Source organism: Filicampus tigris, chromosome 4 (assembly GCF_054856515.1).
Source record: "Filicampus tigris isolate MCC_2025a chromosome 4, RoL_Ftig_1.0, whole genome shotgun sequence".
In the NCBI taxonomy this organism is placed as follows: Eukaryota; Metazoa; Chordata; class Actinopteri; order Syngnathiformes; family Syngnathidae; genus Filicampus; species Filicampus tigris.
The window spans coordinates 11,875,224-11,900,093 of record NC_141220.1 but is presented as its reverse complement, the minus strand read 5'-3'; the positions used below and the strand labels follow the sequence as shown (position 1 = coordinate 11,900,093).

The following is a 24,870-nucleotide window of genomic DNA, read 5'->3' as shown; positions in this document are numbered from 1 at the left end:
TAGCAATAAAAGAGGAATTTCCCCTCATGCCTACTGCTTGGCCGCTTCTCTGCAGTGGTTATTTCAAAAGGAACAATTCTGCTCACCATAAAACACCCTTGCCCTATTCAGAATACTAACCTGTTAAATATTTAACCAGAATCCAACACAAGAGTAATTATTTTTCCAAACAAATTAAATCTCAAGTCGAAACCGACGAAATCCCATGCACCTCAGTGATACATTCTCTGTCACTAGCAGCTATTAGTCATTTTAAATTATTTATCAAGCCAATGAAAGATAGGATTTGCTTCAGAGTGGTTTTATGAATGGTCCTTCTCCAACACCATCTTGACAGCCTGTCCTATTCCAGAAAAGTAATTTATATGAAAAGCTGCTCTGGCATCAGACTACACGTTAGCAGTTCACAAGGTAAAAAAATAACAGTCAAATTAAAATAAAAGGCAATGCTTACGTACCGTGTATCTTTATGAGAATAGATGGATTTCACTTTGTTTTATTGCCATCTTTGACTACAAATAAAAACTCTTAGAGCACAATGCGTCCTTGTGCTTCAAAGCTGAGTGCCATAATTGTCAGGCACATTTTCTGGCTTGATGAGTGTTGCTGAAAATAGCCCACACTGTAAAAGAGCAGAGCCTCATTCAATTCTGCCACTGACAATGGAAGGAGCAACGTTTTGGGAGAGTGTGACAACAGCCACCCTCAATTTGAGCTATGGGCTGTACACCAGTTTCTATCAAATGAGTATTGTTTAACTGTATTTAAAAGCACTAGTGAAGTGGGACATTAAAAGGAACCACTGGAGAGAAATGATTGTGATGGGGAAAGAAGGTGTTTAAACAAAACAGACAGCAAAGGAGGAGCTTTTCAAAGCGTTGTTTTGCCTGATGACAAAAACATGCATCAGGTTTGCTGAAAACTATCTTTGTGTGTGTGTCCGTGTCATTGTGCTGTAAAGCGCTGGTAGTATAGTGGTACATGCTGCTACCTTGCGTGCAGACGGCATGAGTCGATTCTGGGACAGTGTCCAATACCCAGCCACTCCAGGTTGCAAATAAGGATAAGGGTGGGATTGTGTCAGGAAGGGCATCTGATGTTAAAAAGCCAAAATCGCAACGTTGTTGTGCGTAAAGTTATTTTGGGGTTGCACAGGGACGTGTACAAAGACTTACGGGCCATAATGCACACTTAAAATCCTGTAATTTGGTCAAAAATCGGTAGTGCGCCTTATAAGCCGAAGCACCTTATATGAGCCATTCTACCGAATTGGTTGAAATTGCTGTCCCACAATGAAAATCAAATTTTAAAAAACAATGAAGTGTTCAGACCTTGCATATTTACTCATATCTTGTTATGATCTACTTTACCACAAGGCATTAATTAAGATACTATTAAACTGAATGTAGAAAAAGTTATCTTTTCTATGTCACTTTCTATTGGGAGGTGGCTGTCCCAATCTCTAACTCCTAAATTTCAATTCATGAGAAAAAAATGTAGAAGATTTTTGCCAATTTAACAAATGCTTTACTTTAATAGAACATTTTGGTTGCTTTTAAATGTATGGTGAAAGATTTACATTGGTTTTGTAGATTTTTTTCAAATTAGAAGTTTGTAAGAAAACCTGTCCCAACTTTTCATGTCACTACCGAAACGCAAAGAGTATGTGTCTGTAGGCAGGGCTTGGTTTTAGCCACATCCCCAGAAATTTCACCAGTAAGAGACATTACCATCATGTTCATCACTGGACACATGGCGAGTAATTAGTTGGCAGCATTATTAAGTTATGTGCCCTCAAATGTCTCAAAATCAGCATGTGGTTTTAAGGACCGTCACTACCAAACACCTCATTTCGGCAATAAAATGAGTACTTTTGATTTTAAAGCTAAATGTACTGTTTTCTATCTCTGTACACATGCTCAAAACTGTCTGTGGTAGCCACGTTGTGCCTAGCATTGTTGAGTATTGTCAACAACTATCATAAAACGTCACTACCGAAACAGTCACTACCGAAACGCTTCGGTAGTGACATAATGGTTTCGGTAGTGACAATATGATGTTTATTTTTGAATAAAGTTTTAAATAATATAATACATAGATACATATGTCATACATAGATCTTTCTGATTTTAACAATATTATATTCCATATTTTATCCAAATTTGAAGGTAAAAATAAACATGAACATGCAACATGAATACAATAAAAGTTTTTCTGAAATAAAATACAAATTTCACACATTTTCCAACTCTGAATTTGAACCAATTCAGTAGAATGGCCCATATATGGATAGATGTCGGCTTTTCAATTTGTTGTCTTTAAATCAAATTCTTATTATGTTTGCATTCTCATTCTCATCTGCACCAAATCGTTAGCAGGCATCCGTTTTTGTCCTACCAGAACTAGAACTACTTCCTGCTTTCGTCTCTAAGAATCATTAGAAATGTAGTTGTACTAGCCTAATGCAAGCTATTTATAGAGACGCATTACAATGTGGGACAATGTCATTGCTGTCTGTGGGACTGAAGGATAAACAAAGTTAAATTCCTTCCTGGTTACTTTACCATTCATTTTTGCATTCTAGAATTAAAAAATAGTATGATGCAATTTGTTACAAGACTAAAATTATATATTTTTTTCAAACAGTTAATTAAATTTAAAAGTGGTAGTACATTATTACACTGAACAAAATCAAGTTACACAACATTAGTAGACGTTTAGCAAATTATGATACTCAAACTAAGGCTGTGTGATCGCCTAACCTGAAGTGTTATTAACAAATATTTTATTATATTCCAATTGTATTAGGTTAATAAATTACAGGTGTGCATACAGACAGACAGACAGACAGACAGACAGACAGATAGACAGATAGACAGATAGATAGATAGATAGATAGATAGATAGATAGAATTACCGGTATATAGCCGACTTCACTTTTCCCTCTCAATCTTAATATACACACACAAACAGCATATGTCCCTCTTCCCAACTAAAAATGATCTTTGATGGTATTAGTCAGTTGTTTTCTCTTTTCCACTCACCCACTATGAATTCATTGGCACAAAATTCCTTTTTGTATCTCGAGCAAGCATTCCCCTCTTCTTCCTGCATATTTTCCACTCTGAGTTTTAAATATTCATGCAAGTGGATGGAGGCGGTGAAGGTGGGCAAGGGAAGGTGGGAAAAAAAAGAGAAGCAACAAGAGTAGGCATAGCACAGGCTGGGTGGGGGTGGTGTGAGGGACTACCGGGGTCCCCTTTCTGGAGGCTCCCTTCAGATGGATGGCTGGCATCCTGGTATGGCGCAGAGAAGGTCAGCAGGACGCCTTATGATTTATTTAGACCTGAGGGCGTTGGTGCCAGTCAGCGATTGATGCCAGCCAACCCGCCTACGCTTGATTGCAGGGACAAATGTGTCAAACGTGCAACCTCTGCTGTGAGAAACTTCATCCGACCAATCAGCTTTAAAATGAAAATAAAGTGTGATATGTTTTTTTGCGGCTAGACATTTTTAATGTCAGCTTTTTATTCACGGAGTGTTGTCAAGCCTGTTCCGACACCTGTAAGGCTCAACGAGGTCACACTGGCGTGCCCGCACCACAAACGCTGAGGTAAGCCAATCAATACAGAACAGAGTGACTGCAGCCTCCCGTGGGCGGCTCGCTGAGTTTTATCAAGGCACCTTAATTTCCTTCGGCCTAATGACCTGGGGAATGTATGGAAATTGAACTGGGAGGGAGAACAAAGACGAGTAGCATGGATGGAACAATGTGGTGGAACTCACCGAGCTCTGGGGAACTGCAGGAGCACAAACACAGAAATCTACAGTATACTATTTATACAGCAGGTGCAGCATATTGGTGACTATTGGTGGTTGCATCCAGGTGGCAAAAGTTCACATTTTCCAAGCAATGGAAAAAAGTGTTTCATTATTTGGTTTGAATAACAGCCAGATGCTGACAACTGTGTACGCTATGTTTCATATGCTTTACTACCGGTAGTTAATTAGCTTAGCTGCTACATGTCTTGTGCATGCTGGTTGCTCTGTGGAGACACATCCAATAGCTGCCCAGAGGCACATTATAAATGAAAGAGGTTATTAAGATTCTGTCATGCATACTAAGGTGTTATGACTGTCACGAAGAAAGCACAGCGGTGAATACAATGAGCCTTAATGATCATTTTGGCAATCTTGAGGTTGTATGCTGGTGAGCAGTGGCAACATTGGGGCGGTGTCCTACTTGATCCAGAAGATGGATCTGTTTTTCTTATGTTACAATTTGTATTTCATATTAAACACAAAGTATAGTGATTCAATTGCAGACCATATTGGGAAGAATGTGGTGGGCATGGGCATAACTATCGGATGGGGCACAAATGGTTGAGCCCTATGATGTACCAACTATTGGCTCTGACCGTGTGACGTGACTAGGAAAAAGAAGCAAACAATGAAGAAGAGACTCTGTTGCTGTACATTGCTGTGTCTGCTGAAGGTTTTAGTTCATGTGTAAAGTTTTATATTGAGCCATCAAACATTGCTGCTGTCTGTACAATTTACTGTATTTGGGAAGACAGAAAATTCTGCACCTTTTCTCTCTTTGTAGCCTAGTTAACCCATTTTCATATAAAAACAAAATGGGTTTGCGGTAATAGCCAGCACCTGATAACAACAGCAGGCTCAGTTGCCATAAGCATGACATCTTAAATACGTAATCTATAATCTTAAAAATCTAATTTAGCAAATCCAAGGCGCTTAAATCAACAAGAGAGTACTTGCATGCGTCAGCAACCATCATGTCATGCTGAACCAAATAAAAGCTACCTTACATAAGTAATAACCTGTCATTTACCTAAAGAGGAAGTCAACCCAAACATATTTTTTTCAAGAATATGTTCTATGCAAGCCCACTAGTTGAAACAAGGCAATCTGATAAATAGTGTGTTTGTGGCGTAAGAGTTAATCCACCCTTTTTTTAGCCATCTCTGGGGGCGGCCATTTTGTCACTTCTGTCGACTGAAAATGACATCACACAGCCTCAGGGCTCAGATAATGACCAATCACGGCTGACCTGTTTTCTGAACCTGAGCCATGATTGGACGTTACCTGAGCCCTGAGCAGTTGTGATGTCATTTTCAGTCGACAGAAAAGACAAAATGGCCGTCCCCTGAGATGGCTAAAAGGGGTAGATTTTGCTGCTTAAATCATATTCCACAAACGCAATATTAATCAGAATGCCGTATTTCATTTAGTGGGCCAGTGCGGAATACATGCTTGAGAAAAAAATGTGTTGATTTCCACTTTAAAGGGAAAAGGAGCACATTTCCACGTACTTTGCAAAGCAACGACATCCCACACACCTACGCTTCCATCTCTCTGCAGTCTCCTCCCACTTTCCTCAGATTCCCCTCACAAACAGCATCTCCACCTTGAACAGCATCACTGCCTCCCTGCGCCTTTTATACTTCATGTGTAGTGGTCCCAGCCTGACGCTTAACTAGCTTTGGCATATGTACACATCAACAGAGGCTTCGCAGAGCAGTGACTAACATGCAGCCTCCCGCATTAAGAGCCCCCTCAATGCTTCTTCACGTGTGGCAGAGTCAATGTGCTGGAAAGCCTGCTTTGCCTGCGTGTGTTGCTAGCGGCAGACAGATGGGCAAGCAGATAGACAGGTGGGGCAGGGGCTCCTCTTACCATGCACCGCCTCAGCCTCTGATGGAGACATATATATTTCAACAGTTATTAAGGCTACACTATAAGCCCCAGGGTTGTCAAAAATCCTATGGTAGCATCAGCCCCACTCACTCGTCTTTGCCAGCACAGAGTACTGTAAATATATGAGAAACACTGAATTTAATCATGGATAGAGAAAATGTGGTGGTCTATTTTGTTAAAGGCCAGCTTGAGCTTTGTGCCTACAGAAATATATTTTTAATAATGTATATTTTATGTGCATATTGCTCACATCCAAACTCCTTTTAGCTCATCCTAATACCTCTGGCGAGGATGAAAGATTTGCCTCTTTTGTAAGATATTACAGTATGCATGCTTTTATTCCCTATACATTTGTATTCTTTTTTGATATCTTTTGTTCATATTCAGGTGTGATGTCCTGGAGAAAATAATTGGGTCTGTGACAAATATATGTTTTTATATTTACACAAGAAAAGTTGCAATGTATGGTATAAAAACATGATAAAACAATGACATTATTAATATCTGTCTTCTTTTTCACTGGAACAGGTACAACGAAACCGTAGAAATGAAATGGTTTTGTTAAGCGTACTTCATGTACGTACTGTAGTATTCGTGTGTACAATGTGTGCCTTTAGGGACGTAGCCTCACATGTGACGTCAGTACCTGGAGTCACGTTGGCCTCATTTAGTATTTGTGTGCATGACTGTTTGCCTTGTCCAATAATTGGCTGAAAGTGTATGTGTGACTGTAGCTCTCCTTGCCCACATGTGAGTGCAATAAACTCAGGGTGCACACTCCCCGTTCGCCACATTGCCAATGAAGTGTTGAAACGAGGAGTGGCATGACAAATATTTCCCATGTTTCCGATTCCGGCAAAGGGTCAATTTTGCTGTCAAAATTGCCCTGCAGGAACACACATCGAAAGCCCTGGCTACAAAAAACAAATGTCAATGAGCAAGTAATACAAATACTTCTCGTGGCCAGCGAATCATATGATTGGTTACAGTATAAACACAAAATTGCTTGTCAAATAAAGTTTATTGAGAATAAAAAACACTTAATCTATACATCTGCCGGAGGCGGCATGGTAGCGAGGGTTATAGCGAGTTAGCCAGAATTGCTGAGATACAGCGTAAACTCGTTTTCACCCTGCGAGTTGTCTGGAATTTTTTACCAGGGCTAAAATGAGGGCGAGCTGATGCAGCCAAGTAATAGCTTCCTTAAGGATAACAACTAAGCCCATTCTACCACTACAAACGCGCCATCAAACTATGCCTACAGGGTAAAGGTAAAAGTACAAATTAATATTTACTGTTATAGAGTTAGCTATTTGAGTTGCAATTATTAGATCTTAGATCTACCCTTTTTTTTGCACCAGTCAAGAACATGACTGGGAGTGATTAACATCACCAAGAATAATCAAATGCAGATACTTGCTCCGTAGTTAATGTTTGTTTTGGGATGAATGTAATTTCGTCTAATGCTTTGACAATTTCCTGTTACTCTGAATAATCTGCACACCTTCTACACTCAGCTAAACTGCTGACATCAGGTTGTGAGGATTATCTGGAATAATTGCCTTGAAAGCACCACGTTCACTTGCAAAATTAATTCCTAGGAAAGTTGTCAAGTCCCCGGTGGAAATCATGGCCACAGGTTTCTGAAAAGCTAAAATCTGAGTTATAATCATAGTAACAAAGCACATCACTGCCACTGACTGACTAAATATGTTTCCCTTCCGTCATCAGCAGCCACCACTAAATCAGCTTCCTTCATTTTCCTCAGTGCATGTCTCACCATGTTCCATTGACAGTATCTCAAGGACGTTTGTCTAAGGAAGTATACCGGACAAAGACAATTGAGACAAGACAATAATCCGTTTACGTGGAGAGGTGTGAGCTTGATGAGAAGGCTTGCCTGTTACATCATCAGCTATAAGCAGGGAGAGGACAGGGGGCACACATAGGAGCAGGATTGGGTCACAAGACGAAGTAGTATTTTCGCCAGTCTCTTAATGAGTCACTCAGTATGATGCAGTGCAGTTCTACACTGCTGGAAACTACAATAATAAACATATTGTTGGATTCATATATTTCTGTCAATCAAAACTGATCATAATGCTTTCATTTAACTGTGTAGCTCCCTAATTAAGTGGCTGAAGCAATTGCAAAATATCAGGTAACATTACAGTTTCATCAGCCCCACAACCATGTATTCATGAGGCACTGAAGCAAACAAAACTGAAACTGGAAGGACCCAGAGAGCTGCTCTCGTAAATAGCAAGCTTGAATTCTGCTTTTTTATTTGCATAAGTCAACGTTGTGGAAAATCCATAACTCATTTGCAAAAGGCTCTTTTAGTGTGTACATGAACATAAACAAACACACTCTACTTGCAACATACAAAGTCCAAACATCTGTGACTGACGCGTATAAAATACTAAGCAAATGGATGTAAAGAAAATAAAGTCATAACAGCTCTGTGGGTGTAATATCTACAATGGGCTTGAATGTAATATTACTTTTGTCTCAACTACTGGATAAAACAACTCAAAGTGAAGGAAAACGCAAATATGCTGTGCCTACAATTCCTCAAAACCATTATCACACAGTTACGCATGTTCACCTCATCAATCCAAAACAGCATTTGGCAGAGGAAAAAAAACAAACAAAAATAAAACATTAGTGCACAAAGACTATTCAATTCCATTCGGCTCAAAAAGATGAAAGGGGAATGTTTTGGCTATTGTGCTGCGAAATAAAGTAACACAAAACCTGTCTTAGCCGAGTGTAGTCAGTAACCAGTGAGGGAACCACACGCCACACCAGCAACCATCCTGTTATCTTCTCATCTGAAGCCATCAAAGAGAGTTTAACGCGCTCATCTGAACCTTTGAACGCCGTGTGAAATGGACCCGCAGCCAAAGTGTGTTTGTTGCCTAAACCTCACACGATGCACTGACCATCTCTCATGAGCTCACTCGCCTCAGTCATCAGAATCAATCAGCGCTACCTTGACAGTTATATAAAGTAGAGGGCCTTTCGGGAGTGACTGAAGAACACACCAAAAAGTATACATTCACGTTATATCAGGGTCACAGAGTCCTTGATCTAGTGACTAACTGTTTGGTTTTCCTTCCCTTCTGCTGCTTTCCAAAGAGGAAATGAAAGGATGAACTTGCTACTCTGCTCCTCTCATCACTCCCCCACAAAACAAACAAGAATATTTTACGGCCTCATTATTGACCTGCAGTAACGCTAAGGAGGAACAACAGATAACTGGTAGGAAAGTTTATTTGAAGGTGTTTGCATGCACTGTGTAATTGAGCTCCTGTAGCTCCAGTAAGACACTGAATTTGACTACATGTGTTTTATCGTATATATAGAATTTTAGGATGTTAGTATTGGGCTTTTTCCAGTGGAGGAGAAATTCGAAGAAAGCCATTTCCAGGAGACACAATGGAAATAATAATAAATCGCATAAGGCGGATGATACATGTGGATTGCTAGGGGAAGTGTACTGAGTAAAGCAGTGATTCCCAAATGCTGTGGCATATTGGTGTGCCTCGAGAGATCATCAGGTGTGCTCTGAGAAATATATCCAATTTCACTAAACTGGTCTGAAAATTTCTTATTTACTACAAATAATATACAATCTCTTTGCTCACCTATCTATATATGCCAGCGAAATGCACTGCAGGAGACCCCAAAAGCGTCACATTTGTTCAATAATTAACATTGCATCGTTAAAGTGAGCAAGCCATTTAAACACTTAAAACTCAAGTGTGAAGTAATTTCAGAAAATGCTAAATGAAATCTAAGTAAAGTAATTAAACGTCATACAAAAAATAAAGCCCAAAAACAAACATTTCTATTTCGTATATTCTACAATGTAATTACCAAGTGAGATCCTGGCGAGCGACAACCCGGAAGTGCAACAACAACAGTGCACAACATGGAAAGTGTACAAATCCAGTCGGAAAGCAATATTTTGAACTGATATGAGGCGATCCAGGTGTTTGATGAGTTGGAGGAAGAGGAGGTTGTTGGCATGATGTATGTTGGACCATACATGTACGAGCCAGATGCTCAGGCGAGGAAAGAGTTGTCCCCGAACGACCGGACATGCAGTGGAGATGAGACTCCGATTTGGAAGAATGGTAAGCTATAGGCTACGGTTATTAGCCCAGTGTTTTTGTTTGAAATTCGATGTTGTGCCTTGCTGTAAATTACACATGATGAGGTAACTTACTTGATCCAGTTATTCTGCTAGCCCTGAGAGCATACATCATAGTGGGTCGGTGTCCCGCAATGTCAAATTTGCATTAATTCTTGTCACATTTTAATAGTACTAGTAGGCACAAATAAGGTATATTTAATAAATAATTAAATGCAAGTGAACTTAGTGACTTCGTTGGTGCGTTCGCTCCGGTGGTGCTTCTTTTTTCCTTTTCCTTTTGTATTTTTATTGGTTACTATTGTGGTGTAATTAGTCGTATTATATGTACTGAACCTCTAGAGGGCAGACGCTAATCGGGGTGAGGGTGAGAGTGAATAAAAGCGGCCACATAGTGACACTGAAGCGAGCAGTGGTCTTCCTTTTGAAACGAACCCAACACAATAACTATGTTTATAATTTCTTGCAGTCAGTCGGGAGTTGTAAATGGTCCATTTATTTGCCCTATTCTTATCTTTTGGCCACTCAGACAAGCGTTGGTCTGAATGTGAACAATGCATCGTCACACAGCGACGAGGCAGTTCGCCGAAAAACGCGATAACAAAGGCAAAGAGGAGTTAACGGCGGAATCAACAATGCAGTACAATGGTTGACTGGCGACTCGCCCTCTTTAAAAGACGTCACACAAGATTACCGGAGATTGCCAAACATCTGCATGTTCGTTGTTAAGCGCGTTGCTATAGGAGTGGGGTTGCGTCATAAAAAGTAACAAAAGTATGCTTAAAATAGGTTTAGCCATTAGTATTACTCAAAAGATGGTTGGCCAAGTTTACTTCACACTTGGTCTTTAAGATCGGTCAGTCATTTGTAAAAATAACACCCATACATGCAGACTGACCAAAAGTATAGATTTTTGAAAAACAATTTGAAATTTACCAAATGGTGACACAGGCCCGAAGCAAGCAATATGTGGCTTCATTCAATAAATGTTGGGAAACACTGGAGTAGAGAGGCCAGTTCTTGTCAGAAACCTAGTGACTTAAACTAAAAACATCGTTTGCATGGGAAAAACTGTTAAACAATTTAAAGACACTAGCTTATATATATGTATTTAAAAATAAATGAAAATAAATACCTTGGACGTTACTCAAAGGAATGAGCAGTACTTTGATCGTCACAGAACAACCACCTGGCATGTGCCTGTGGTTATGTGTTTTGAGTAGGTATAATCATAAACTGAGGAATACTGTCGTGCTGACACACCTGTTATTTCCTTTGCCTCAGCTCCAACACCAGGCCAGGTCCCTGAGCACAGCTCAAGTGTCTCTTTGTGTGAACATTAAGACTTTTTGATTCCCGGATGCTGCCTCAGCTCAAACCTAAACACTTTTTTTTTTTTTTTGCTTTGGTTAAAAGGGATGTGTGAGAGTTATAAGAAAGTAAGATCTTCCAGGAAGTCATCTGGTTCTAATGCAGGGCCCAGTGGTGTGGATTACAAGCACATATTACAGGAGAACTCGGGCTGACCCCTTCATCTTTATCTCAAGGGAAATGGGAGCCCTTCATGGTGATGGGGCTGAAGATCCAGTGGGAAACTGGGCAATGGGAAGCAGTGCGGTATACAGACCCTAGGGCAGACTCCATGATTGGCGCCTTCTTCAATGAGAATTGGAAAATTTTAACCTGACTGTAAAACAGACGTATTTCCCTTCATGTCGCTATAATATTAAAAATGATTCATCAGAATTATCTTTTTAACAGACATTGCCCAATTTGAATGAATGCAGAGAATGTGCGCATACGCACACACCCCCCCCCCCCCCCACACACACACACACACCACGTGTAATCATTGCGCATCAACATCCCCGTCCCCACAATGGAAGAGATTAGCAATTCCCAAAACAAAAGCACAATGAGGGATGTTGAGGACTTCAGCTGCAACAACTACTGTGAATGGCCAAAAATCTGCTTTGCTTTGAAATCGTTGCCATCAATGCAAGAATAATTCAAACAAGCTTCACAAATACAACCATTGGTCCAATAAAAGGATCAGGAACAAAGTGAGGGACATCAATAGAATGTTCATAGTTTTTGATGGCCAGATACTCTTACCTGTAGTATCTGGACTGTAGATAAGTGGAGCAGACAGCTTTGGAGACATGGCTGGCTGAGCCAAAGTCAATGACTTTGACTCGGTAGGGCTGCCGAGATGGATCCACAAGCATGATGTTTTCTGGCTTCAGATCAGCGTGGATAAGACCGAGACTCTTCAGCTTCATCAGCGCTGTAGCCACCTGCTGCAAGACGGGTCTGATGTATTTAAGCGGCAGCGGGCTGAACTTGTTCTGCTTCAGGAAGTCGTACAGGTTCTGCTCCAGCATCTCAAACACCAGGCACGTGTGGTTCTTATGCTGGAAGCACTCGTAGGCCCTCACAAAGTTGAAATCATCTGCGCTCTCCGTGCTAAGACGCGCCAGGATGCTGACCTCAATCTGCCCCTGCCTTGCGTACGATGGGTGGTTTTTTAGGATCTTGATCGCCACAATCTCGTTGGTGCCCCTCTTCCAGCACTTAACCACCTGTCCAAATGTCCCTCGTCCCAAGAATTCCAGCACCTCATACGTGTTGGTCATGGAGCAGAGCACCTCATGCTGCACCAGTTGGTAGTCCCCCTCATTGTTGGAGCCGCTGTTCTTGGATGTTGCCGTGGAGGCAGCGGTGGCCGCCGTAGCCACCGTGGCGCCACTGGCTGCTCCGTTCTGGATCATAAGTGGACCGTGCTCCTCGACTATCTGCACACTGCTGTTGTGGTCGAGCTCCTCACTCTTGCGTTTAAGCCCACATCGCTGGTAGGTGTCCAGAAGACTGACCGTGCTGCGGCGAGTCAGATTGTGAACCCCAACTCCGCTGCCAGCGCCACCCCCTCCGCTGCTGTTACTGCCTCCACCTCCGCTGCCCAGCAAAGCGCCTAGGCCCCCCGAAGTGCTACTGGCTGACGTGACCACAATATGGCCTGCACTTGCTGGGAAGATGAGCGCCTGCTCGTACGGCAAGGTGGAGCCGGCTACCTGCAGGGAGCTGTTAATTCCGAGGGGGCCGCTCACGGCCGACACGTTCTTGCTGCTGTTGTGGCTGTAGACTTTGCTGTGTGTGCCGTACCCTGTCATATCCCAGTTGCAACTCTGCTCCACCTTCAGTTTCTTCACGCTAAAGAAGGCACTTGACTGAAGAGTGTGTGGGGAGAACACTTGCACTTGCGAGGCCATACCTGTGACAAGAGGGAACAAGGAGGGGGGGCAAAGAAGGAAAGTGAGAGGTTAGGAATTTCAGAGTCAATGAAACATGAGTACTAGCTTGAAGCTTTAAATAAAGACAGCTTGGGTCAGAGCAGGTCATTAAAACACCAAGCGTATACTGTATGTAGAAGCATCAGCATGACAACATCATTAAAGGCAAGTATCAAATATCCAATATATTTACTTCTAGGAAACATGCTTTTTAAGTGGAAGTCAACCCTTTTTTTTCAAGAATATGTTCTATGCGAGCCCACTAGTTGAAACAAGGCATTCTGATAAATATTGCGTTTGTGGGATAAGAGTTGATCCACTTGTTTTTAGACATCTCTGGGGGCGGCCATTTTGTCACTTGTGTCGACTGAAAATGACATCACAGTTGCTCAGGGCTCAGGTAACGACCAATCACGGCTGACCTGTTTTCTGAAGCTAAGCCATGATTGGTCGTTACCTGAGCCCTGAGTAGTTGTGATGTCGTTCTCAGTCCACAGAAATGACAAAATAGCCGCCCCCTTAGATGGCTAAAAACGGGTGGATTTTGCTGCTCAACTCATATTCCACAAACGCAATATTAATCAGATTGCCGTGTTTCAACTAGTGGGCCTACTGGGAACATATTCTTAAAAACATATATGTTTAGGTTGATTTCACTTTAAGTAAGTGCAAATATACTTTTTCTGAGAAAGTAGACAAGTAAGTTAAGTGGTGCATAAAATCATTTTGAGGAAGTGCTGTTTCCTCTTTACAGAAAGGTAACAAAAAGAGGACTTCAAAGGAAAAAAAAACGTTTAAAAGGACAACATAGATTCAGAGACACAAAAACGTACAGTAGCCTACATACAAACAAGGCAACAAATAAGTCCGAAAGAATGATTGCAATTTCCTTCTTCGCCGCGCAACCCAGCTGCTGCACTTATTGGGACACAATAACTCACTTTGGGGGAAAGACATTTTTGTTCAGAAAGCTATAAGAGCAGCAGAAGGGAACTGAACTCTATCTCAACCACAGATCCTGAAGACAACACAAAAGCAAAACTGCACAACTGTGCACTTAACTCTTGGGAACAAGATGCCTTAGAGTAAGCAAAAGCCTCTCCAAGCAAACAACTGCCCAAAAATAGTCACTTCTTTATCTCACTCCTTTGCAAACAGGCTTGTTTGTGGCATTGAAATGATTATCACAGCACGGAGAAGATTACAGTATATGCAGCTTGCATTTACACTACAGTCTTTCCAGTAAGTTATACAGTATACAGTAGGTAGACTCTAAACAAAGTAAGAGCTTCCACAGACATTATGCCCACAGACACACAATTAGGTTTCAATGCTGATGAACTGATGCCTGATGGTAACTCTTTATTGGCAAGGAACCATGTTTGGTCATTTAAACTTACAAAATAAACGGCGCCCACCCACATCACTATAAGGCAGCTGAATATTTCTGACACTCCAATGAGGAATGATAAGTAAAAAAAAAAAAACAAGATTACATCAATGAAAAAACAAATAAAGTTATGTTATACAACATTTAGAAATGTAATGATTTGAAAAACATAAGCTACTAAAGTCTTGAAATGTGCTATAATAATTTTTAACGAGTGAGTTTTTTGTTCCTGTTTCATTGCTTTTGTATTTCTGTATGTTTCTAATTCACCTGGTCTAACCCTAGTCATTGTGGGCATCCAAATCTACAAAATTAAGGTACATGTGCAATTGTTGCACTGGATTTTTTTTTCTCACTTCGCTGCAAAGTTTATACAAAAGCATGAGAAGTGTTCAGGCAAATGTGCATACATGTACATATTAATTGTATAATTGTATTTTGTAATTGTATAATTGTAATTGTATATTTGTGCATTCATTGTGCAATACATGTGAAGTTGTTACTCTGTTTTTTTTTTTACACTTTTATACAAAAGCATGAGCTGTGTCCAGGCAATTCCATCAAAACTGTCAACCACTGAATAGTAGTAGCTAATTCTGTGGTCTATGGTGCAAAACACATAAGACCAAAAATATAGGATGTGGCTCTGGTTGCCAGTTTGTGTCCCCTCAATGTCAAGGTGTATGCATCCTTTTCCCCCTGACCTAATGAGAATGTATGTTCTTGCTTTCAGATGATGAAGAAAAAGAAACAAAAAAAAAAACCTTAAGTCTTTCTGGATGGAAATTCAATTTTCTACTTTTATATTTCCATGCAATACATTTACATTGGACAGAAATATACTCAGACAGAACTGGATCCCATGCACATACACTAATGCTCTATGGAGGGTGCTACAACAACCACGAACAGTATGAGGTTTGGACCCTTGCTTAAAGTGGAATTCAACCCAAACATATTTTTTTTCCCAGAATATGTTTTGTGCAGGCCCACTAGTTGAGACAAGGCATTCTGATTGATATTGCGTTTGTGGAATATGAGTTAAGCAGCAAAATCCACCCGCTTTTAGCCATCTCAGGGAGCAGCCATTTTGTCACTTCTGTCGACGGAAAATGACATCACAACTGCTCAGGGCTCAGGTAACGACCAATCACGGCTCAGCTTCAGAATACAGGTCAGTCGTGATTGGTCTTTACCTGAGCCCTGGGTAGTTGTGATGTCATTTTCAGTCGACAAAAGTGACAAAATGGCCGCCCCCAGAGATGCCTAAAAACGGATGGATCAACTCTCTCAACTAGTGGGCTTGCATAGAACATATTCTTGAAAAAAATATTTTTTGGTTGAATTCCACTTTAAGCAAGGGTCCAAACCTCATACTGTTCGTGGTTGTTTTTTGTTTCTTTTTCTTCATCATCAGAAAGCAAGAACATACATTCTCATGACGTCAGGGGGAAAAGGATGCATATTTATGGAATCTATTATGGGGACAGGAAGCAGAGGGCATGGATGAGTGCCTTGTCACTTTGTGCTGAATGGTGGTCATGATATGTTCTGAAAGAAACTATCAGCTCTCCGTTATAATGTACATTGCTTCATTTGTATTTAAACAAACTCTTCCTGTTCCATTTCTTCCATTCTCGCCTCTGGCTTTGCTCGGACGTTGCCGCTATCTCTACAGTCATCTGGTCTTAGTCCAAATGCTGTAGGATTGGTCCTGTAGTGCACATTAGAGGGGTTAAAGTAAGCCTGACAAGTATTAGAGCTCCTGCAGCACCTATGTGTGTCCTACATTACATATTCAAGCTTGTTATATTAATGTCTCTGCATGATCATCAGGATGTATTTTTTGTGCCACCTAACACTGAATGGTCTGCAGGTATGGCTTGTCCAGAGAGCTAATGAAGAACGTCCGTGAGGCTATTAGGGGCAAGGCTCTCTGCTAATCACATAAGCTCAGAAGGCCAGATGTCACTTCTTGGATTACCAATTCCTGTGCCTGTACTTTTCTCTAAATATAATTTGAATGATGGGTTGCGTCACTGAGTGGCGTCAACTGAGTGTGACTGAAAGCCAGACAGGATAATCACATGCACGGACACTAAGATGGATGGATGGACACAGAGATAGCCAGTTCTCGTTCTTGAAAATTCCACCATATCAACTAGCGTAATGGGGAAATGTTTGGACTATAAAGGGGCCATGATCTTAGTCACTCAGATGCAACACTGTGGTCAAAGGGTTCACTTTATATTGGCTGCATGGTGCAATGAACTGAAGGCCGCACATGTTCCCTAAAACTGGTTAAGCTCCGGAATTAGAAGTGGATGTTTAGAAATACACGAGAAAACAGGCCTGCCTTGTTATGAATGTGTGTCCAGCTGTTTTTTTTCTTGCCATGAATGTAAAAGTACAAACAAAAGTGCAGCATTGAGGCCTGTGGAGCACAAATTAAATGAACCAACAGTAAGAGGTCAAATGGCTGGAATGTTATCTCATGACAACACACACACACACATAGGCAACAATGTGACTAATTATACTGCATTGGCTAAGCACAGTTCCTGAACCCCATGAAAAGTTCAGACACGTTTATTTTGGAATTTGAAGCATAATGCTGTCAGAAGTAACCTTTAGTTAAAAATGTCTTATTTCAGTTATTGAACTTCTCACTTGTAAGACTGAAAAGGCCGTTTGTTACACATTGACAGAGTTTAAAGGCCTTCAGAAGCCACAATTTTTCTTTAAGCATACCTAAATGAACAGACTACAATTAAGGATTCCTGAGACTCAATTTCCACTGTTCTGAGGCAACATGTTGAAATGGTAATAGTCAGTGTTTTCAGAAAGATTACGTCTCTGTCAGAGGACTGTTAATCTTCTTTTTAGGAGGATCAGGGCTACATACCATGTGAGAGACGGCCTGAATACGAGGGAAGGAGATCAGAATGTGAAGTGGCCCTGACATTTTATCCTGTGACCTGCTTCTGCTTGCACACTTTTATTAAATGTGTCATTTATACTCCAATGAGAAACCACATAAAATACCAATTTCTACCCTACAACAAAGATACTTTCTTTCACCAGCCCCAGGATTTGTGGGGAGTGTGCAAACCCAATTTTCATCGGTTTATGGTTAAAATCCATAAAACGGGCCATTATTCAGGGTAAATATGAGCCATGCAGCAAATGTTCCATGCTCAGCTTGCACCATATTGGATAGGTGCACAGGGAGACAACAGCAATCACGGAGGAGATTATCTACATACAGCAGTCGAGTAGAGATGGTGACTGAATATATTTGGACTACTTGTGGAGGCTTAGACCCGTGTGGAGGAAGGAGAACTTATTGGTCAATGTATTGACTTCTTACTGTCTAGACTGGGGGTTGGCAACCTTAGATACTCAAAGAGCCATTTTGGCCATCTACAACAACAACAACAACAACAACAAAAAAGACACTGGCAGCTACAAAACCTCTTTTAACATCTGACGTGAGGATAACACAGCATATATATAGATGTATAGATATATTTATTTTAACCTGTATGTGTGATTGAATTAATGTTGAATGAAAAAGTAAAAAAAAATAAAAAACAAAAAACGATAGTGTGTTGCTTTTATAAAATCAATTAACTGCCCCAGGGAACACAACATTTTATTTCTGCATGTAACGAAAACATTTTTAACCCTGAAAAAAAAGATGCTTGATTGAAGCTTATTTTCAAACAAATATGTCACTTTCTATTTGGGTCCTCCTCGTATTCATGAAATTAAAACAGCCCAATTTAAATAATCTGTCTGCAGTGAACTAAAAATGTTTTGTTCTGTGTTCCATCATCATTTTATCGCATGTGCAGCATGTGTTCATCTGTCAACTTATGAATTAAAAGGACTATTTCACTTACCAATGCAGAATATACTGTTTATTTGCAAAATCATTGCCAATTAGAAGATTAATTTTACTCTGTTATTATGATTTTTGCTCCTGAGCTTCAGCGCAGCATCAAGGCATTAGACACCACCTTCATTTTCAAACATAATTTTAAGCTGTCACCCATGAGAGGTGAGCGACGCTTGTTTTTAACATACAGTAGTTCCTGTAGGCGGCACGGTGGTTAACTGGTTAGCACGTCCGCCTCACAGTGCAGAGGTCGTGGTTTCGGATCCGCCCCGGCCTTCCTGTGCAGAGTTTGCATGTTCTTGCCGTGCCTTTGTGGGTTTTCTCCAGTTTACTCCCACATTCCAAAAACATGTATGGCAGGTTAATTGGACTCTCTATATTGTTCCTAGGTGTGATTGGGAGTGTGAATGGTTGTTTGTCTATGTGTGCCCTGTGATTGGTTGGCAACCAGTTCAGGGTGTAACGTGCCTGCTGCCCGATGATGGCCGGGATAGGCTCCAGCGCACTTTTGAGGATAAGCGGTTTGGAAAATGGATGGATGTATAGTTCATGTAGGGCATAGCAGTTTTCCTCGGAAACCTTTCTTTTCTTGGATTTACCCATGGTTTTCCTATTGAAGGTCTTATAACTCGATAAATCTTGGCACCGGTTTAAAGAATAAAATGTGCTTTTACATAACAAATCTTGAACTCCTAATCTTAGCAAGACATTTTGGACAATTCATTAATTTTTTGGGAATAGTTTGGAAGGCTCCTTTCTGTTTCAATATGGTATGTGCACAAAGTGCCAACCAACCGTGGTGTGAAAGAATCCCAAACGCCTTTGAGATCAAAGATGAACACATACTGTGAGCCAGGCACAACATCATTGATCTTTGGGTTCACAAATGTTCTTCCTGTAGAAGTAGAAGCTGTTACATATCGTCATCGTCCTGTGAAAAACACTTATGTCCATTTTTTTCATTTTTCTTCTTTTTACGTGAATGCTGTTTCTGCGTTATAGACATCGCATTAACTTTAATATTTTTTAAAAAATCCAATATCGGACATACGTGGTTTTCACAGGATAGCGACAATATGCAAAGGTGGAGCAACTCCATATTTTCTTTGCTCACTTCCGATTGGTGTAAAGAACAAATGTACATACTTATTCCACAAAGTGTATCTGACATAGTGTCTATAGAGTCATTTGTGTTTTCACCCGATTTAATGTGTTAACTTGAAGGCTGTTCTCTTGTCTTACTCCACCATTTCATCGGCAATAAACCACTTGTAGTAATGGTAGTGGCTGCCACGATAAGAACTTTGGGGGTTCTCAAAGCTACCCTGAAATGAACTGAACTCTACTGTGGAGGATCATATTGTCCATAAGAGCAGTCTAGTTTTATGATGAGGTGCCGAAGCTTGACACTGTACAGGCTCTCATATTAACCCGTGGATACTATTGACCAGTTTGCTTTTTTAGCCCTCTCATCTCTTGCTTATTTATAGAGCAATACATCACACAAGCTTGCAGGAAGATTCTGACATGTAGACTGTTGCTCCATCAGGCCGAGCAAGTTATCTCATCTCTCTTAAAATCCACATAAAGGAGATCAGACCCACCTCGCAAAAGGACACCTGGCAAAACAATTATCAATGTTGTTGGACAAACGTACATGACTCGTAAATCAGCTGACTGCTTGTAATAAATGTGACACTTGGTCAACTCCAAGCCAAAAATATGCCATGTGTGCAACATTTTACAACACAACAACTGTACAGGAAGAAGTGCAAACACATACGTACATCTATGGTACACATTTTAAGGATTTTTTCTGAGCCATGCTAAGTCCCCCCAACCCGACAAATGTGGCAAGTTAAGTACGCTGCAATTTTTTCGTGTGTGCCCATAAAGCACCTTTTGTGAGGGAAAACATTTGACTTGTTTATAATGCGAGGTCAGCCTCACCGGGCACGCAACCAATGGTGGCAGAGCTGGTTGCTCTGCTTCAGCTGGATTTCTTATAAATCAGATCACGAGTGCCGTAAGTGTACAAAGAACAACGCTTGACTTCTTTCCCCTCAGAGAAAGAAGGAAATAAAGAATAAAGGAAAGAAGGAACGAGAATGAAAGAAATGTACAGTATTATTTGAACAAAATGGGTTTTTTTTTAGGTTTTTTTTTTTTTTTGGTCAATATCTCAGCAGACCGCGTCCTCGTTCATGAAGAAGGACATAATATTGTATTCATTTAGTAGGCTACTTTCTTACTCATGGAGAATGATGTCAAACATGAGGAATGGTAGCAATGGAAATCTACTATTTGCATTCTGGGGTGGGTGGAATAGTTCCAATGTAACTAAAATGGCAAAAAGTGAGAAAAAAAAGAATGTATTTGTCTTGCTTTTATCCGGAGTTACACCAGAATGCATTACGCCAAACCTTCCCAAGGTTTCATGGAAATTGGTTGAGCTTCCCTAAAACAAGCTTTCACGATTGTCTGCTTGGTGGAGGCAATAACTGCCGTCACTGCAGCACCAGAATCAAAAATACCAGACTAAAATGTTAAGGAGCAAGCTATAAACATACTGTAGTTAAACGTATGCACCTGCTCATTTAAGAGTCAACGCCGTGCCTCACTGCTAACATTAAATGGCGTGCAGTCTTAATTACAGAGGCTCTTTGGGCCCTGCAGGAGCTGACACCTGATAAACAGTCACACTATAACATTTATCATGTGCAAACCATGAGAAACAGCTCCCTATATCAGGCTTCCTCTCAGGATCAACAATGACAGCCGGTCACAGTGCACAGCAAAGACAACACAGGAGAAGCGCATGCGAGAAAATCCCGGTTGGGTACATCGTAAGGTAAAGCGCACAACGGAAATTGTGTATTGAAAAGCAGTGGAATGTGTCGTGCTGTGTGATATCAGGCACTGACAGATGTATGAGGTTTGATTGTGAAAGTGAACACAGGTCACGGGTAGGCTAGTGCAGCCTGAGGTTTGAAAAGGACAGCGTTGCAGGAAGTAAAGGACAAAAGACAATGACATGCAAACAATGTGGTCGGTATACAATGATGCCGATAGTCTTACAAGGACACACATGCCTGCATACACAAATAGAGGACCCATTTTCCCCTCAGATATTGTATCTGTCTATTACTGTATGTATACAGGACGAACGTCCACGGCAGAATGTGATGGGGACGAGAAGCTTACAATGAGCGAAAGTGTAAGCTTTTTATTTTGTGCACGCTCTTATTCATTCAAGCATTCATAAATATACATCGATTTTATGAGATAACGCCCTCTGTCGTGATCTATTTGTTAAATCAGACGTTAGTTGTTGTTTTTTTTTGTTTTTTTTTATAGGAGATTGAAATTGCTATTGGCAATGTTTTTTTGAACAAAACAGCGGGGGCCGATCTAAAAGACAGAATTGAAAAACACAGACAAGTATAGGATTTAAATAGCCTTTTTTTGCTGTTGTTTTTTTCCCCACTTCATTCAAAGATGATTTAGCAGCGTTGCATTTCATTTAACTGTGGAGCGACTGAACGGTACCATGGGCTACCAACTATCATAACAAAAGAACAAAAATAAAATAGGACAAGCCGAAGCTTTTGTGGGTGTAATCTTTCACATGGTAAGTGGTGATAAACTAAATAGGAAAATGGCATGAACAAAACAAATGTTAATGATGAATCGGGGGACAAAAAGAACTAGATCTTCTAAAGTGGGATTCAAAGTCAGTAATCAAAACAGGTCAGGTTTGCTCACCAATTTTACTATTAAACCATTATAGCCTAAAGCGCCTGGGGAAACATCCCTCTAAAACCTAAAGGTGACTTTAGAATCACCCACTAAAACCTGAAGTTTTCCCTGAAATTCAACACCTACAAAATAATTGATATCTCAGCCCCTGCAGCAGAAATGTAATTCCAAAAGAATTTGACAGCTTAGACATGTGGCTTTCACATGGGTCTGAGTTTATTATTATTGACTGTTTCAATCAAAAATGTAAAAATACCGTGTCAGTGCAAAAGAAGCACTATTTTAATTCAAAAACATCAAATGGTAATTACCATTCTCTATTTTGTTTCAAAGCTGTCAATATTGTCATTGTCTCTTAACCATAAATCACGATCAACTGGTTCCACCGGTTCAAAGTCCACAAGCGTGTCATCTATATCACTCCCGTCAATTCTTTCAGAGCACCCGCGACCGTCTGCATCTGCCATTACTGCTTGAAAAAATTCAGGGATATCCTACGACGACTCACGACACCGTCACATGTTTATTCTGATGCATTTCATTGGCTAAGAGACCGAGAATATGTTTAAAAAAAAAAGACAATAATGTATAGAAATACACACCAGCTCTCCTGGTAGAAACGCGGTTATGTGCTCCCGGCCTAATTGGTTTAACATTAAAAACAGTTACTAATTAAACTATAAAACACTTCAAGTGGAAGTAATCCCAAAAATAAAATTCTTTACAAGAACATGTTCTATGTAGGCCCACTGGTCGAAACATGGCATTCTGATTAATATTGCATTTGTGGAATAGCAGTTAAGCAGCAAAATCCACATGTTTTTGTCCATGTCAGGGGACAGCCATTTTGCAACTTGCTGGTTGACTGCAAATGACATCACAGTTGGTCAGGGCTCAGATAATGACCAGTCATGGCTCAGCTTCAGAAAACAGGTGAGGCATGATTGGTCGTTACCTGAGTAACTGTGATGTCATTTTCAGTCGACAGAAGTGCCAAAACGGCCGCCCCCTGAGATGGCTAAAAACAGGTGGACTTTGCTGCTTAACTCATATACCACAAACACAATATTAAACAGAATGCCATGTTTAGACTAGAGAAGGTGCAGGGAACATATTATTGCTAAGATTTTTTGGGGGTTGACTTACTACTCTTTAAAATCATCCATCCGTTTTCTATACCACTTGTACTCATCAGGTTCACTTAAAAAAGGCAATGTTTACGAACTCCAAAATAATATCTTTGGCGTTGGGCCAAAACCTCATAAGTCACATTTTGGTGAATTCATATTTTGAAAAAAATCGATACTATTGGTAATGGTCAGTCTAAAGTGTTGAAAATGGCTTTCTTTCTTTCACGATGCAATGCTAATGACTGAACAAACTTCCCATTGGGGTCTCCTCAAAAGTGACTGTAAGGAGTTACAAGGTTTTGGCCCAACGCCAGCGATATGCAGTTTCTTTAATTTCCTGAAAAATAAGGGATTTGAAGATGAAAAGATTCCACCCAACAGCGACAACGTGTGTGTGTGTGTTTTTTGTTTGTTTGTTTTTGAAAGATAGCGGCATCACTGTCCAATGGAACAGTCAAGTGAGTATTGTTTTGGGTGTGTTCATAAAGTCAGGGGTCAAAGTCTGTTGCTACATGAGTATCCAACAGAGGCAGCTGGAATACTGCCAGTCCTGCAGGCTCACCTTCACCGCCAAAGCACACCCACACACACTCGTCTCTCCATTTGCATGCCCTCTCACGAGGTGAGCCAACCCTAGTCCCCCTCTGACACCTCCCACCCCCACCTCCCCGGACGTGCATTCCCTGACACTTGTCAAATGTGTCATGAGACGTTAAGCTTCTCAAGCACTCCTCAATTATAAATCAAAATTCTAAATCAGGCATGTGCAAAGCCCGGCCTGGGGGCCAAATGCGGCCCGCGGTCAAATTTTATCCGGCCCGTAGCCTCTGTCATAAAATTAATAACGTCTGGCCCGTAGCCTCGTTGACAAGCATATAAAATACACTCTAAATGCAATTTCACAAGAGGGCAGCAGCACTCCATAACCCTTTGTGACCCTTTTCGGACCATTTCTAAAATGGCAACAATTCATAAAAAAATATAAAAAATTTGACAGCCAGGGCCTCGAATTTAAGGAAAGGTGGAAATCGGTCTGCCTCATTTGCAAGGAGACTGTTACCTTTTTCACTGTTTTTAAATCAAAAATTTCAGTGAATATTTATTTTCAACAATATTCCATGTTTTAAATTAACCCTGGCCCATACTGGTGAATATGATATATATTTTTTTACATATTTCCCTGTTATTGAATTACAAAGTTACTAGAACATTTAATTGCCAGTTGTTATTCATGTTTGAATGTAATTTGCACTGGTGAATACTTTTACTTATTTACCTTGATTCGCTGTGGCGACCCCTGAGGGGAAAAGCCGAAAGGATAACAACGACCTGTTTTAAATCTAAAAGTTCATTGAACATTTATTTGCCAGTGATATGTCATGTTTCAAATGGACCAAGAGACATGTTTAAGAATCTAGTAATTTAAATAAAAAAACGTCAAAAACGAAAGGCAGACTGGTTTGCTAAAATGTGCTTGGATTTATTGGTCTTCCATGTAAAAACGAATGTCAGGTTAAATGGTC

At 40.5% G+C, this 24,870-nt stretch overlaps 1 protein-coding gene across 5 annotated transcripts in view; it reads right to left on the bottom strand.

Moving 5' to 3' along the window:
• Positions 1-24,870, bottom strand: part of hipk2 (homeodomain interacting protein kinase 2) — a 102,203-nt gene that overhangs the window by 64,564 nt on the left and 12,769 nt on the right. For all 5 annotated transcript variants that reach the window (XM_086027823.1, XM_086027822.1, XM_086027824.1 and 2 more), the window contains exon 2: positions 11,993-13,148. In XM_086027823.1, coding sequence (XP_085883949.1) covers positions 11,993-13,148 — 1,156 coding nt within the window. The remainder of the gene's footprint in view (positions 1-11,992; positions 13,149-24,870) is intronic.